This window comes from Calypte anna, chromosome 4B (genome assembly GCF_003957555.1).
Source record: "Calypte anna isolate BGI_N300 chromosome 4B, bCalAnn1_v1.p, whole genome shotgun sequence".
Lineage (NCBI taxonomy): Eukaryota > Metazoa > Chordata > Aves > Apodiformes > Trochilidae > Calypte > Calypte anna.
Window position 1 is genome coordinate 21980836 of NC_044249.1, and position 14318 is coordinate 21995153.

The 14318-nt window shown below is 54.0% G+C and overlaps 1 protein-coding gene across 6 annotated transcripts in view; it reads left to right on the plus strand.

The window, feature by feature from the left end:
* LOC103531235 (sideroflexin-5) overlaps positions 1 to 14318 on the plus strand; it is a 123419-nt gene that overhangs the window by 22888 nt on the left and 86213 nt on the right. For 3 of the 6 annotated variants that reach the window (XM_030450874.1, XM_030450873.1, XM_030450875.1), the window contains exons 4-5: positions 166 to 2583; positions 8222 to 8411. In XM_030450874.1, the coding sequence (XP_030306734.1) occupies positions 166 to 2583; positions 8222 to 8411 (2608 nt within the window). Of the gene's footprint in view, positions 1 to 165; positions 2584 to 8221; positions 8412 to 9515; positions 13146 to 14318 lie in introns of those variants that run through there. The other 3 variants (XM_030450876.1, XM_030450878.1, XM_030450877.1) reach the window with 3 other exon arrangements.

The window sequence follows — 14318 nt, forward strand, 5'->3', positions numbered from 1 at the left end:
TAGCATGCCCAGTGCTAACCTCCCTCCTGCTCCTGGAGACAGCCCCTCGGGATGCTTGTCCCCTACCAACCCATTCCTCAACTCCCTGCAGAGCAATCCTTTCTTTGAGGACCTCCTCGCTGACCAGGTACTAAATTCTCCTTCACCTACTCACTTTTTCTCTAGTTTCCTGTCTGGGCCACGTGCTCCAACCGAGGTCGCTGGGAACTTTTATTCCTCTGAGGATTGCAGTCCCTCTGCCTCCCTAAGGCACAAAGACCCCAGGAGAGATTCTCCAACCCAAAGCGTTGGTGTCCCCGTTCCAGAAACAACTCCCCCAGCAGAAAATCTTCCTCCTCTGGATGAGAAACCCACTGTCCCCCCTCCCCTCTCGGAGTGGGACGACACCTTCGATGCCTTTGCCACCAGCAGGCTCAAACCAGAGCTGAAGAAGGAGAATTTCTTTGCCTCGGTGGTGGCAGAGGGCATGGCTTTCATCGATGATCCCGATGCTGCCAGCCCCGTGGAAAGGTCACCCGAGCCTCCTGAGGAGAAGGGGGTGAAAGGGTTTGAGAAACCTGACTCAAATCTGGGCAGTGAAATTCCTGCAGCTCTAAGGTCCTGGACCAATTTCTCCGGTTTGGATGTGGGAGCCAACCTGGTGAGCACCACCCAAGAAGCGACGGTGATCGAGGATGTGCTGAGCCCGGGGTCTGTGGGCAGGAGGAGGAAAAGCAGCACTCCTACGGTTTGGACATCTGCCTTTGCCTCGGGAAATCCGGGGGAAAAAGAGGCTTCCACACCACCAACCTCTGAGAAGAGTCTCAGGGAGGAAGGGGACAGCAACGAGGAGGAACCTTCCAGTGCAGGGACCAACGGGTGGATGACCATTGCCACCGAAACAGCTCCTGAGCTGCCAGAGAGCACCCAAAACGTGGCTGAGGAGGAGGAGGAGGAGGCTCAGGAGAGGAGGTTCAGCCCCCAGCCAGCCCTGCTGGCCCATGGCACCCTGGAAGCCCGCACCGTGGTGGCCGTGTCCCCGCGGGTGCTGGGGGATGTGGCAGCACGAGGGTTCCCTGTGACCCCTGAGCCAGGGAGGGAGCCCCAGGGTGCTGGGAATGAGGAGGAAACCTTTGACATCCGGGCATCAGTCTACAGGCTCCAGGCCAGCATGAGGCTGGAGGCTGGTGAAGGACACCTGAGCCTCAGCTCTGATGGTGGCCAGAGGCACCTTGTTCCCTCTCCATGGACAGAGAAGGAGGAGGTGGCCTCTGGCTCAGCCCTGCCACCCCCAAAACCTCCCAGGTGGTTTGCAGCCACTGGTGGCAAGGAGGATGATGATGATGATGTAGATGAGGAGGAGGATGTTGGAACCCCCCGGAGGGGAGGTGTGGTGGGCATGAAGGCAGATCTGGAGGTGCTGGGGAGCTGTGGGAGCACTGAGGCCCCTGTCCTGGTGTCCCCTGATCCACCTGCACTGGGAATGGACATAACTGCAGCTGGGAGCCAGTTCCTGGTGTCTGAGGATGCTGAATCTGCCCCTGCGGAGTCGGGAGATGATTCAGGGGTGAAAGGGGACATCTCCCTGGAGGAAGGTGACACAGATGCAGCTGAGCACTTTGAGACTTGCCCATCCAAGTTCTCCCTAGATGGATTAAGCCCCTCGGGTGCTAAGGAGAGCTGGAGCCAGCCAGGCTCATCCCCTCTGCCGGGGGCTCCAGATGGTGCCAGGTGGGAGATGGCCTCCAAAGAGGAGCTGTTCCCTGAGGACCTCAGTACATCAGGACCAAACCCACCTTCCAAGCTTGACCTGGGCCAGGCAGAAACCTTCTGGACAGCTCTGGAAGAGCAGGAGGCAGCGGGTCCCCCCAAGGGGGCACAACCCCAAAGGTTAGCATGTGGGGAGAGACCACCCCAGCCTGAGCCAGCGTGGGGTGATGGTCAGGGGTGGCACGGGCCACTGGCCAGCCCCGTTGGGCAAGCAGGAGACCAACCTCAGCTTTGTGACCCCGTGGCAGTGGCAGAGCAGGGCAGACCCCTCCCCGGGCAGCCCCAGGGGCCGTGGCGCCGATGCCACGGGATGGACTTCAGGAAGGCTGAATTCTGGAAGCCAGATAGGGAGGAGGAGAAGCAGGAGCAGGACACTTCATCCCCAAGAAATCCCTTTGCTCCAGCACTCATCCCAAACACTCCAACCAATCCCTTTGTGGAGAAGCCACCAGCCCCCCTCCCTGTCCAAGCTGTGCTGCCTGAAAAGCTTGGCCACGGAGACTCCGGCATCACCCGGGAAGCCCTTGGGTACCAAGGCTTCCAGCCCACTAACCTCCCCAAAGACCCGCTAGCCAAGCCTCCTCCTGCCCTGCATGCCAGCCAGCCCTTGGCCTTCTCCACCCCTTTCCTTGTGGCTGCCACTAACCCTCCAGAGTTTGATTTCCCCTCCCCTCTCGCGTGCCCCCCCAGCAGCGGGGTCCCCGCCGCCACCAGCCGCGCAGCCGCCCAGCCCTGCCCTTTGCCGCAGTCCGGTGACACCCAAGCTTCAGCCCTCGTGGTTTTGCCCAGGGAGACACAGCCAGCTGAGAAGCCTTTTTGCCAGCAGATGACCAGGTGAGCACTCTGGGGAAGTTATTTATTTTTTTTTTTAATTTTTTTTTTTTTGATAGAGGTGAAACCCATCTCCCTTCTGCCCTCACGGGACGGTGCACCCCGGCTGGGTGTCGGCGGCTCACGGTTGGGTTGACTCTTGAGGAGGCCACTTCACGTGTTGCTCACCTTCGTGTGGTCCCAGAGAGTCCAACCTCAACTGCTTGAAGCCTTGACCACGGTGGGGAATGGCCGCTGGTCTCCTGGGTTTGCCCTTTGGTGCATCCAAGACCTCCCCCAGCTGCAAATCCAGCTGCAGCAGAACTGCCTCTGCCTCTCGCTCGGTGCTGATTTTGGCTCCAGCATCTTCCCTGTGCTTGCAAAACAAGGTGCCTTTTGCATGCCTGCCAGGAGAGCTTCCAACCATCAATGCTCTCATGAGTCCCTTCCATGGCATGCGTGCAGCTGCTGCCCTTTCCCTTTTCATTAATTCAGCTTTGGTTTCTCCTCCTTTTAGACCATCGGGTACTAAAAACTCCTTCCCTCCATAGCCAAAAAAAAAAAAAACCAACCAAAAAAAAGCCCCGTGTAGTTTCACCAAGGTGTTGGCAAAATGCTGTTCTCTTCCCCTCCTGCTGAGATGCCCATTGGTGATGAGACCAGTGGAGTGACTTCTCGAGGGGAAGGAGGGGGTACTGTGGTGCATCAGAGGGAAGAAGAGGCTGTTCCTCCCTCCAGGTCAGTCTGGGGCTTGTGGAAATGCCACCAAGCAGAGAAAGGTGCTGGGTTTAGGGCTCTGTGTCCCTTCAGTTCATTACCTTCTGCTCTGCCTGGGCAGGAGAAGGGTGGTCGTGGGCTCTGCCTGTCAAGGGTGAAGCTCTTGGGGTGTACATGGTGACCTGGCTCTTCTAGCAGTGACTTGTGTGTGCAGCCTCACCTCTGTGCCAGGAGGCAAATGAAGCTTCATGGAGACACTGAAATGATAAAACCCCACCTGGCCCAAGAACAGGACTGGTCACATCCCCATGGAGAGAGAGAGGAGGAGGAGGAGGAGGAGGAGGAGGATGGTGACAGCAGAACTCAGCTGAGCTCCAGGCCTCCTGTATTGGTATCCCCCCTTGGCTCCAGTGTAGCTTTGGTGTGCTAAATGACCTTGGGGCCAAGACTCCAAGATGGGTCTGTTAGGTGATTTTTTTATTATTATTTTTTTTAATATATTGAGGCCAGATCCTCAAATCAAATTTTTGATTGGATCATTCATTCTCCAACCTTAAACCTTGTTAAAATCTGCAGATAGGAGGTACACAGAAACCTCTTGGGACTTTGGGGATGTTCATCATGATTCATGGAAAGAGAAGTGTCCTGCAGAGAGTAAAATCAGGCAAAGGGGAGGAGTGTATTCCCAAGCCCCTCTTTGTGCATTTTACATGTTCAGTCATCTTGACTGTGCCTCCACCCAAGGCTTGACTTGGTCAGGGGGGGGAACATGGGCTTGGACCTACAGCTGGTTCTGTGTCAGAGCTGGCTTTTGGCATGGGACATGTCTGAGAAGTCCTGAAACATCTCTGCTCTGGTTTCTCTCTTCAAACCTGGATGGGTTGCAGACTTCCTGCTGTGATTCAAGAAGCTTTGAAGAGTTAATGAGGTCCCTGCAGAAGGCTCTGAGGACCTGCACTACTTTGTAAGGTTGGGGAGGTGGAATTAATTGTCGAGAGGGGAGAGTGACAAGGTGGAAAGACCCTTTTCCAGGTCCCCATGGTGATGCTTTGCCTTTCTTAGAAGCATTTCCTCCTGGGCTGGACAAGTGGCCTGTAGACAAAGAGAAGATCTGGTGGAAAAGAGGTGGAAGGGAAGTCTGCAGATTTTGAAGAGGTGTTGAGGCTTAGCTGTGTCCAAAGTGTCCTTCTTTTCCATCAGATAAAGGAGGAGTGAGCATCTGCTGTGGATTATTGAGAGTCTGGGGTGCTGGGGTTACATTTCCTCCTCAGAAGGGATGGAATCTGGGTGTGAGGACCCACGTCCTCTTCCTAGGTGGCCAAGGTGGCTCTCTGCTGGTCATTTTGTTCCAGATGGCAAGTGAAGTGGTTGGCCAGTGGAGCTGAGTGAGTCCCAGCTGGTCAGGCTGGGGCATTGCCTGCTCAGAGTGAGCTGGGAGGTTGTGTCCTCCTGGAGCAGCTTCAGATGGGAAGATGCAACCAAGGAATTCAGAGTCCAGAGGAGCAGGTGCTGGGATTGCCTCTGCAGATCCTTCTCCATCCTCCTGCAGTGAGGAGCCACAAAACTGTTGTGCTGTGGTCAGAATGGTGCTCAGGGTATCAGCTGGAACACTGAGGTGTCTGGAGCTTCCCTTCCTGCTCCTTGGGGAAGGGCAGGATGATGCCTTTAGAGCATCTGGTCACCTAAAGGACAGCCCTGACAGTGCTGTGGGGACTCCAGTGCCTTGGAGGAGCCCCTGATGCATCCCAGATGGGCATCTCCTTCCCCAGGAGCTGGGAGCTCAGGGATGTGAACCTTTTTTTTTGTAGATCAGGGGATTGGGGGTGTCCCAGGTGATGAGGTGGCACTGGGACACTCTGCTTTGGGCCTTCTCCACCTCAAGCAGAATCTTCCTCTTCTGGAACTGAGGTTTTGGGTTAAATTGTGGGCTGGTCTTTGTGATCTGTGTGTTATCCTTGTGGAGCCCTTGGAGCTCAGAGAGTGGCTTGTCCTGGCCACAGGTGGAGCTGGGAGCAGAGTTGCTGATCCCAAGTTGGGTCCTTTCCTTCTGTAGCCCCTTTCTCCACAGAGGTCTGGCCCTCAGGTGCTGTGTGCTGCTGCAGGGCCCAGGAGAGATGGATTTCTGTGGATTTGTTGCCCTGATCTCTGCCAGTAGTAAATATCCAAGTTGCTGCAGGGGAATCCCCCTCAGATTTTCACCGTGCTCAGCAGCAACCTCAGGAGCATCGGTGGAAGCTGAGCTGTGGCACAGAGAGGAAACAGCCTGGAGTTGTGTGTGCCAGGGGAGGATTAGATTGGATATTTGGGAAAATATCCAACCTTTTCAGGTTGTCTGGTCCTGGCCCAGGCTGCTCAGGGCAGTGGTTGAATCACCATCCCTGGAGATGTTTCAAAGCTGTGGAGATGTGGTGCTGAGGGTCAGCACTGGATGTGGTTGATGTGGGTTAATGGTTGGACTCTGATCTGAAAGGTCTTTCCTGACTGGAATGATTCCAAGGCTTCCTGAGAGAGAGAGGGACCAGGGCTGTGCCACTGTCACCCTGAGGTGTTTCATCTGGGATGTGTTAAGCTTCATCTTGGATTTGTGTCCACTTGGAGCTGCTGCACTGGGCAGCTGGGTGTGAGTTCATTTCTGCTCAGGTTCACATCCATTGCCCAGGGGGTGGGAACAGATCCAACCTCTCAGCAAATCCACCAGGACTCCAGACATGTCTAGGAGGCACAAAACAACCTCTGCTCACCTGAAAGTAGGGCAGGATGCAGGTGGAGGAATATCCCTGGCTTTTGGAGCCTCTGTGTGACACGTGGGAGCTCAGCAGGAGCCCAGCACCCCTCACCCTCTCAACAGGAATCAATGGGATAATGATTTCTTATTTTAAAAAATACCTTTTCCAGCTCTGCAGAAATTAACTCTCCGCCCACTGGCAATGGGGCTGCACACCACCTTGCAGTGAGAGATGTCCCCCTGCCTTCAAAAATGCATCCCCAAGGCTGTTGGTGGTTCCCAAAACAAAAACCTCCAGAAGAGGTTTGGGTGTCAGTCCCTGCTCTGCAGCTCTGCTCTGGCCTGAGCCTCTGAGCTGGCTCTGGTGGCATTTGGGGCTCCTCATCTTCAGGGATGGCTGTGATGAGCCCTCCTGGTGGCTCCCCAGCTCCTCTGCTTCCCAGACACCAGTTTTTAAGGAGCTGTAGATGTCCTGCAGTGGTAGTAGAGCCATCTTCTCCAGATCTTGTAGTGAACCCCACTCATTCTTGGGCAAGGAAGGAGGCCAGCAGTGGTTCAGGGAAGCAGAGTCATGGCTTGGGTTGTTTTAAGGGACTTGGGAATGAGCAATGTTTTAGGATCTGTGTGTGGCTTCTGGGTCTGGTTCATCCTCACCCATTTTGCATCCTAACCACAGCTGCAGGACAAGTTTGTACCACGGTGTCACAGGGTTTGCAGCTCTGCTGCTGAAGGGTTTAATCCAGGGTGGGGGGTGCTTGAGGCTGAGGAGAAAAATGGGGACTTCTCCAACCTCTGGCACTGTCAGTGGATTCCCACTCAGGGCTGTGGGATCTCTCTCCATTCCTTCAAGCTGGCTGGGAAGCCTTGGCCCTCCCCATGCGCTTGGACAGTGTTGATCCTTTGGCTTGTTGGAGCAGGTCAGTGGCTACCAGTGCTGGATGACAGGAGGCATCATCATCATCATCATCATGGCTGAAGAGGACTTTGAGCTGTGCCCTGTCAGCACAACAGGGAGATGGTTTGGAACACCCTGATGCTGTCACCCCTGATAAAGCATGAGGACACCACGAGGACTTGAGCCATCCACCTGATCCCTGCTGTGATGCCTCCCCCATCATCTCTGACCTGGAGCAGGGCTGAAAGTCACCTGCTTTGCTTTTGGAAGGGAATTAAAGGACAGCTGAGCTGTTCCAGCACAAGCAGGACCTGGGTGTCACTTCTCCTCCCCCAACCCATCCTACCAACACCCTGAGGTCTCCATTTGTAAAGAGAAACTGCCCCTGGTCACCTTGCTTGTGAGCTCCTGCAGGCACCGCGTTCCTGCTCCCTGCAGTGGTGTTTGGGCTCACAGGAGGTGGGATTGTCACCCCTTGTAGAGCAGGTGCTGTGTCTGATAAGTGCAGAGGTGTCACGGAGCTTCTGGGTGGATTTTGAGATCTTTTCCTCCTGCAGAGGGTGCACTGGTCCTTGCAGGCAGGTGGCATCAGGTCACTTCTCTTTCCATCACCCCAAAATACAACCAGGCTTTGTTTAAGCCTGGAAACAATCTCTTGGGTGAAGACTTGAGGCCAAAATAGATGAAAATGTATTTCCTCCATCACTGCTGAAGAGGGTATGTTCAGACACCATCTCCTTATCCCCCCTTTTGCTAGGGAGACAAATTCCATGGGGTCTTCTGGGAAGGAGCAGCCCAGCTCTAGGGCTGAGGCAGCAGAGCTGATGCACAGGGGTGCAGGAACATCCCTGCAGCACCAGTGGTGACCCCAGACACTCATCTGGGAGCTCCTGGGCAGCAAAATGCCCCTCTGAGAAGGGGATGGAGCAGCCCCTGGTTCTGTTGGACCTGGGTTAAGTGTCCCCTGCTTGTCCCAGTGCCTGGCAGCTGGGAGGTGCAACCCACAGAGCTCTCAGTGGGGACCAAGCAGCACCGGTGTGGGCATGGGGACCTTTTCTGTATCTCAGCTGAACACATGTCCTGGGGCTCCTTATCTCACCTCGGGGTGGCAATGGTGCCAGAGAGCACTGGGAGCTGCCTGCTCTGCAGGACACTGTCCCTCCTCTGGCTTCTCAGAGCAAGCAAGCTTTTGAGAAACACAGGCACAGAGGATTTAGCTGTGGTGCTAAGTGGGCCCCATGCCCATGAAAACCCTAGGGAGAGGCAGTGGTGTCACTCCCCAGCTGGGCAGGGGGTTAACTGCCCAATTTTCTTCTTCTCCTCAGTCCTCACCCAGTGAAACCCATCAGTGCTGCAGGGCAGGAGGTCTCCAGTGAGAAGAAGCATCAGCACAGGTCCAGCCTGACCATGGCTCTGAGCAATGGCCTGGAGAAGCTGAAGACAGTCACCAGCAGCAGTGTCCAGCCTGTGGCTCCCTCCTCTCACCTGGAAAAGACAGACTCCAAGAAGTTAAAGGTAGGAACCTCCCCCTGAGGTGAGAGCTGTGTTCCTACCCACTCAATGTTCTGTAGTTGGTGGGAGAGGTGCAGAAAACTGGAAGAGATGGAACATGGTCCTGCCAGAGTGGGACTGTGTGTATTAATTAACCCTGGTTAATTAATTAACAGCCTTGCTCACTGTTGCCCAGCCTCCCCCTGGCCTCTGGACCTTCTCACCTCATTGTTCTTCTCCCATTGCTTGCTTTGGTTGGAGTTTTTTTATTGTGCAGTGTGAGTGAGTGAGTGAGTGGCTGGTTATCCCCAGGAGAGGTGGAGGATGTGGTGCCTGCCTGCCTGAAGGCCTGAGGGGCTTTTATCTCCTGGCAGAAGGAAAAGGAAGGTGCTTCCTGGAGCCTTCCTCAAATCCTGCTTGCCTGGCTGTGTTGCAGATGCTGGCACGTTGAGGCAAGGCAGGGAGCTGTGTGATACACCTGAAGGCAGAGTCTCACGGGGTTGTCTTCTCCTTCCCAGCCATCCCCAACCCCACATGTCAAATAATGCTGCTGGGCTTCACCTGAGTGGGCTCCCCCTGGGGCTCTCATCTCCTGGGAGCTCCTGAGGGGTCTTTCAGCTCTTTCATTCTCTTCTCCTGCCATCATCCAAGCTTGCTGCTGGAGGGCTGGGAAAGGAGAGAGGAGGAGCAGCTAACACCAGGCCAGGCTGATGAGCTGCATTGTGCCCATGGCCTTACCTTCTAATTTGGGAGGAATTTTGACAGGAATTTTGGTTGGGAAGAGCCTGTGGAATGCTTGACCCATCAGGTGGGAGCTCTCAGCAGTCACCCTTCAACCTAATGGAGCAGAATCAGCCTGGATGGCTGGGCAGTTGTTCTGTCCCCAGTATTTTGGGGGAAAAAAATACTGTCTCCAGTATTTTTGGCTGCAAGGCACGTGGGAAAGCTGCTCCCTAAGGACACGATGTGGTCACTGCACAATGTCTGAGGCTCATCAGGGCAGGTCTGGAAAGAAGACAGGCCCAGAAAATACCAATATCAGTTGCTTTGGTGCTCACTGCACCTTGCTAAAGGGAGCAGCAGTTTTCATCTGACTCTGCTGAATGTTCCTCTTGGTTTCTACCACAGGATTCCCCCCAAACCCTGGACCAGTCAGCCAAGTATTATCACTTGACCCACGATGAACTCATCCAGCTCCTGCTGCAGAGGGAGAAGGAGCTGAGCAAGAAGGATGAGCACATCCAGGAGCTGGAGAACTACATCGACCAGCTGCTGGTGCGCATCATGGAACAGTCCCCAACACTCCTCCAGATCCCTCTGGGAGAAAGCAAGTAACCCCTGCCCTGAGACCACCATCACCTGCCTAGAGCACTTCTGCAATAAACACGCTGCAAAACGTCCCTGCACTCTCCCCTCCTCTTACAAGAGGGCTCCAGTGGCTTCTGATTAGCAGGAAAGGTTCTCTGCTCCTTCCCAGCCCAAGCTTCTCCCAGTTTCTGGCTCCAGGGAACTATAGGGTGGTGGGGTTGTCCTGCATCCTATGGGGAGGAGCAGAGCCTCCTTAGGTTCCTGTCCTTCTGACCAAGTGGCCTCATCTCAGGCACTCGTGCTGCCAGTGCTTTAAGTGATCCATGGACTTTGGAGAGCTGGAAACAACCACCTCACCATGTCCTCACCCTGCTGCTGCTGCTCTTCTGCCCACACTCTTCCACCTCTCCTTCCTCTGAAGTGGTGGCCCCTGGCTGGTGGATGGGGGAATGAATGTTGGGTGATGACACCAGAGCTGCTGGAACTCAGCAAGGGTCTGCCAGGCTCAGCAGGGGAAGGGGCTGCTGTTGGGTGCCCCTTCCCCTTCCTGAATGGAAGGGTCTCCATCTGAAGAGTTGTGCCACTGCCTGATGCTATGGGAGACACCACAGAGCCAGAGCTGGAGGCCCACGAAGGACCTGGGTGATGTCACTGTGTAACTACAAGTGGTGGTGCCTCCTTCCTCCTGTGCACCTGGAGCCAAGACCTTGCCTCAGCTCTCCAGCTCCAAACTCAACCTGGCAAAGGGACAGTGATGGTTTGTGCAGCATCACTTACTGCAGGACATCTCACAGGGGGAGGAATTCCTGTAGGTATAAACCACAGCTGCAGTTTGTTCAGTGTTACACTCCCCATCTCCTGAATCCATAGGAACTGGATTCCTCCCCTGGCCACCACACCTCCCCCCTCCCTAAACCCTTGACTTGGTGTCCATCTTTCTCCATGCAACAGGAAAATGCCATGAGGACCAAAGCTCCTGTGAAGGGAAGGACACCTGACCTACCTGGCCACCCCTAGACATGACATCCTGCTGGGCCAGGTGTCCCTCCAGCCCTCCCTGCCAAAATTCAGCAGTTCTCTAAATGTCACAGACCCCCTTCAAGCCAGTATTATCACCAAACACAGCTCCAGCTGTCCCTCCTCTACGTCCTGGTGTTGGGTTGTTGTTGTTGTACACCAACAGCCTGTGGGGGTTGTAGACCATTTCCCATGGGAATTGGATGCTTCCTGCAGCTAACCATGGAGTGACCAGCTGGAGGGCTCTGACTGACCTGGTTAAACAGCCACAGGTGGTGAGTGATGCTCCAAGCCATGATGGAGCAGAGTGCAGATCTTGGTGTGGAAATCCTGTGGAAGGTGTGGAAAAGCTGCTGGATTCTCCCTCATTCTGCAGGGTTTGGGACAGAGGAGGTGTCTGTGGAGGCAGAGGGGCAGCTGGCATGGGACTCAAGCTGTGGTGACATGTAAGGCATCTTCCCTCTCCTGTATCTCTCCCAGGTTTACTGCATTCTTTTCAAGCCTTTGTGTTCTTTTCTCCTCACTTCTTCATTGTGACTTGGAAAAAAAAAATGTGCCTTTTGCAAGAGAACAGTAGCAGTTTCCTACCACAAAAAAGGCTCTGAAATCCCATTCTCAGTTCAGCACAACCCCTCTGGGGCAGCTTTCCCTCTCTTCCCTGCTCCTCTGAACTGGAGGAGTTTCTTTTTCAAGGCAGACAGAGCAGAGTGCAGGTTGCTTTTGGTCTCCTCTCCCTTGTGTGATGTTGAGATATTGAGGGATGACACAGGGGGAAGAGGAGGTCAAATATTCCAGGACAAAAGGCAGTTTTAGGTCATGTTCCAGGTTGGAGAAGCAGGCTGTGGGGTGGGAGCTGGGAAGGAGGTTTGGTCTTCCTGTCATTGACAACGTTGGGTTGTGTCCAGCCTGTAGTATGAGGAGGAGGAGGAGGAGGATTTGTTACCTGGTTATGAGCCTTTTGTTCCTTGTAGGAAGTCAGCTGAGGTTTTGCACTTCTTTACCAATGTCTTTGTGCTCCCCCTCCCTCTGTGTGTCTCGGGTGTGGGGACTTCATGTGAGGGAAGGTGTTTCTCCTTGTTGAAAAGCACCAGAAACCTCTCTTTGTCTGTAGAACCAGAAGATGCCATGGCCTGAGAGCTGGTTTCTTTTACCTGGGCACAAATCTCCTGCAGAGCAGCTCTCCCTGGCACCTGGAGGTGGGCAGCTGGAGAGAGCAGTGCTCCAGAAGAGGAGCATTGGGTGGGATGGAGAAGGTGGGAGAAGGGGCAGTGGAGCCTCACATCAGGCTGTGTGCATGGAGCCAAAATCCCAGGCTGGTTCTTCACTCCCTAAAAAGAATCCTGTCTGCTTGTGGGGCTTCTCCCCCGGCAGCCGTCGGCGTTGTAGGTGCTCCCCACACACACAAGTGCCAATGTTCCTGAGGATCTTGCTGCACCTCCTCCCTGCTCCTCCTCCTCCTCCTCTTCCATCGTGTTTCACCGCCTCCCTGATCCCCTCTCTGCCTTAGTCAGCTCTGCCTTTTTGGTTTTGTTTCTCTTCCAAGCTCGACTGTTTTGCACTTTATGAATCCAAGTTAATCTCGGAGCTCCGGCAGCCCCGCTGGGTGCTTGGTCTCCTCAGCAATACCTGTGTCCTCCTCTGCCCTGCTTCCACATGGTCCCCCAGCTCCCTCCCTAAAAACCTGGACTTTGGGAGGGCTGAGCATCTCCAGAGGACGAGGTGAGGGTATGGCACCACACATTTATGGAGTAAAATCCAAGTGGTAATGCCAGCCAAAGCTGCTCTGATGTTTCGTGTCTGTCCTCGAGCGCTGAGAAGTCCAGAGGTAGCTCCAAAGGAGGACCCGTGCTTAGCAAAAGGGGTCTTCAGGATTCTTCTGTCTTCCTTCTCTGTTTTCCCACCCTCCAGTTGTGTTGTTTTCTTCCCCCTCACCTTTATTTTCTGCAGAAGAGCAAGCTTGGCCACACCACGGCACTGCAGCCAGAGTCTGTGTAATTCTTTTTGTTTAAACCTTGAAGTTAGGAGAGGGAACTGGTCCTGAGCACCTGGACGTTTCCTTACAGGGGGAGAACGAGAAAAAGAACTGGGGGAAATGGTCTCAAGTTGCTCATGCCCCAAATCTCCATGGTTTTAGTAATTTATTTGCAAAAACAAGGAGGCAAGCCCCAGCTCAGGGTGCAGGGACAGAGCCTGGGGGCTGTTGCTCTTTGCTCAGCAGACGGGGGGGTTTAATGGGCCAGCAGCAGCTTTTCCCATGGTTCTGCTTCAGACCCAGCTGTAGCAATTATTCCATTTTTTCTTTTGCCTCCTGGTCTGGCTTTCTCCTTCCAGGCTCAGCCTGTTTCACGAGGTCTTCCACAGGGTGCTGCTGCTGCTCACAGCCGTGCTCAGCTTTTGTAGTCAGCCCACAACTGGGCTTCTTGCTTTAAAAACCAAACCTCTGGCCAAGTGATTTATTTTCACCTCGAGTGGCCCTTCTGGCTCTGACTCCCGGGTCAGAAGAACCACACAGGTGTATCCTGAAACTGGAATAAACCTGAAGGGATGTGGATCCTGAGGTGTCACGTTAGACTCAGCCTTATGACTTGTCTGCAAAGAAACAGCCACGTGTTTGATGTTACAAAGGTGGGGTGGAAAAACACCCCAAAAAGGGGAGAGAGATGAAGTGTTGGGGGTTTTGGGAGTTGTTGATTTTTCCTGTGCTTCAGTACGCAGGAAGTGGGTTCTGTGTGTTTCATGTTTTAATAGTTGCAAGTGATGTTTATAAAGAGCTTGTTATTTACGTTTTAAGCACTTTAAAAAAAAAAAAATAATAAAAGTTGTTCAAGCTGTTCCTAGATACTTCTGATTTATTGACAACAGCGTCTGTGCTGATAGCACTTGGACAGTGAGTGACATTTCTCTTGTTTATTTTCTGAAGTAGGATGACAGTGTCCAACTTCTCTGACAGCTTTTCCAGCATCATTAATGGTCCCCAGGTGCCCGCTGCCTGCAGGGGCTGCTGGTGCTGCAGGGTTTTTCCTTGAATTTACTGCCCCTGCCCCAGTGGGTGGCTGCCCACAAGGGGGTTTAAGCTCCTCTGAGTGCCCTTGAAATCCTGATGGGTGCTGGGAGTGCTTGGGTCAGGATTGGATCTGTCTTGCTGCTCACTGGGGAGGTTATTCCTGAGGATCCGGGGAAAATCGGCAGCTGGGGAGAGGAGGAGAAGGAGATGGAGATGGAGAGGGAGATGGAGATGGAGAGGGATATGGAGAGGAGAAACTGCAGCATAGGGTGCTGGAGGAAGAGGGGAGCTTGTGTTGGAGGGTGGATTCTGGAGAATCCAGCTGTAGGAGGCCTGGTGAGGAAACCCAGCTCCATGGGTGCTGCTGCTCCTGGGAAGAGGCAGCCTGGTGGCCACAAACCTCTGGAGTTTCTCCTCTGTGCAGGCTCTGGGCTCAGAGCCTTTCCCTTCCAGCTCCTCTCGTCTCACCCACCTCTTTCACCTCTGTTTTCCTTCTCCAGGCCTGCTGCTTTCTTCATTCATCCCTTAAAAAAAAAAAAGAAAAAAAGAAAATATTAAAATGAACTCGCCTTAAGCTTCAGTAAATGACTTTGCTGCTCCAA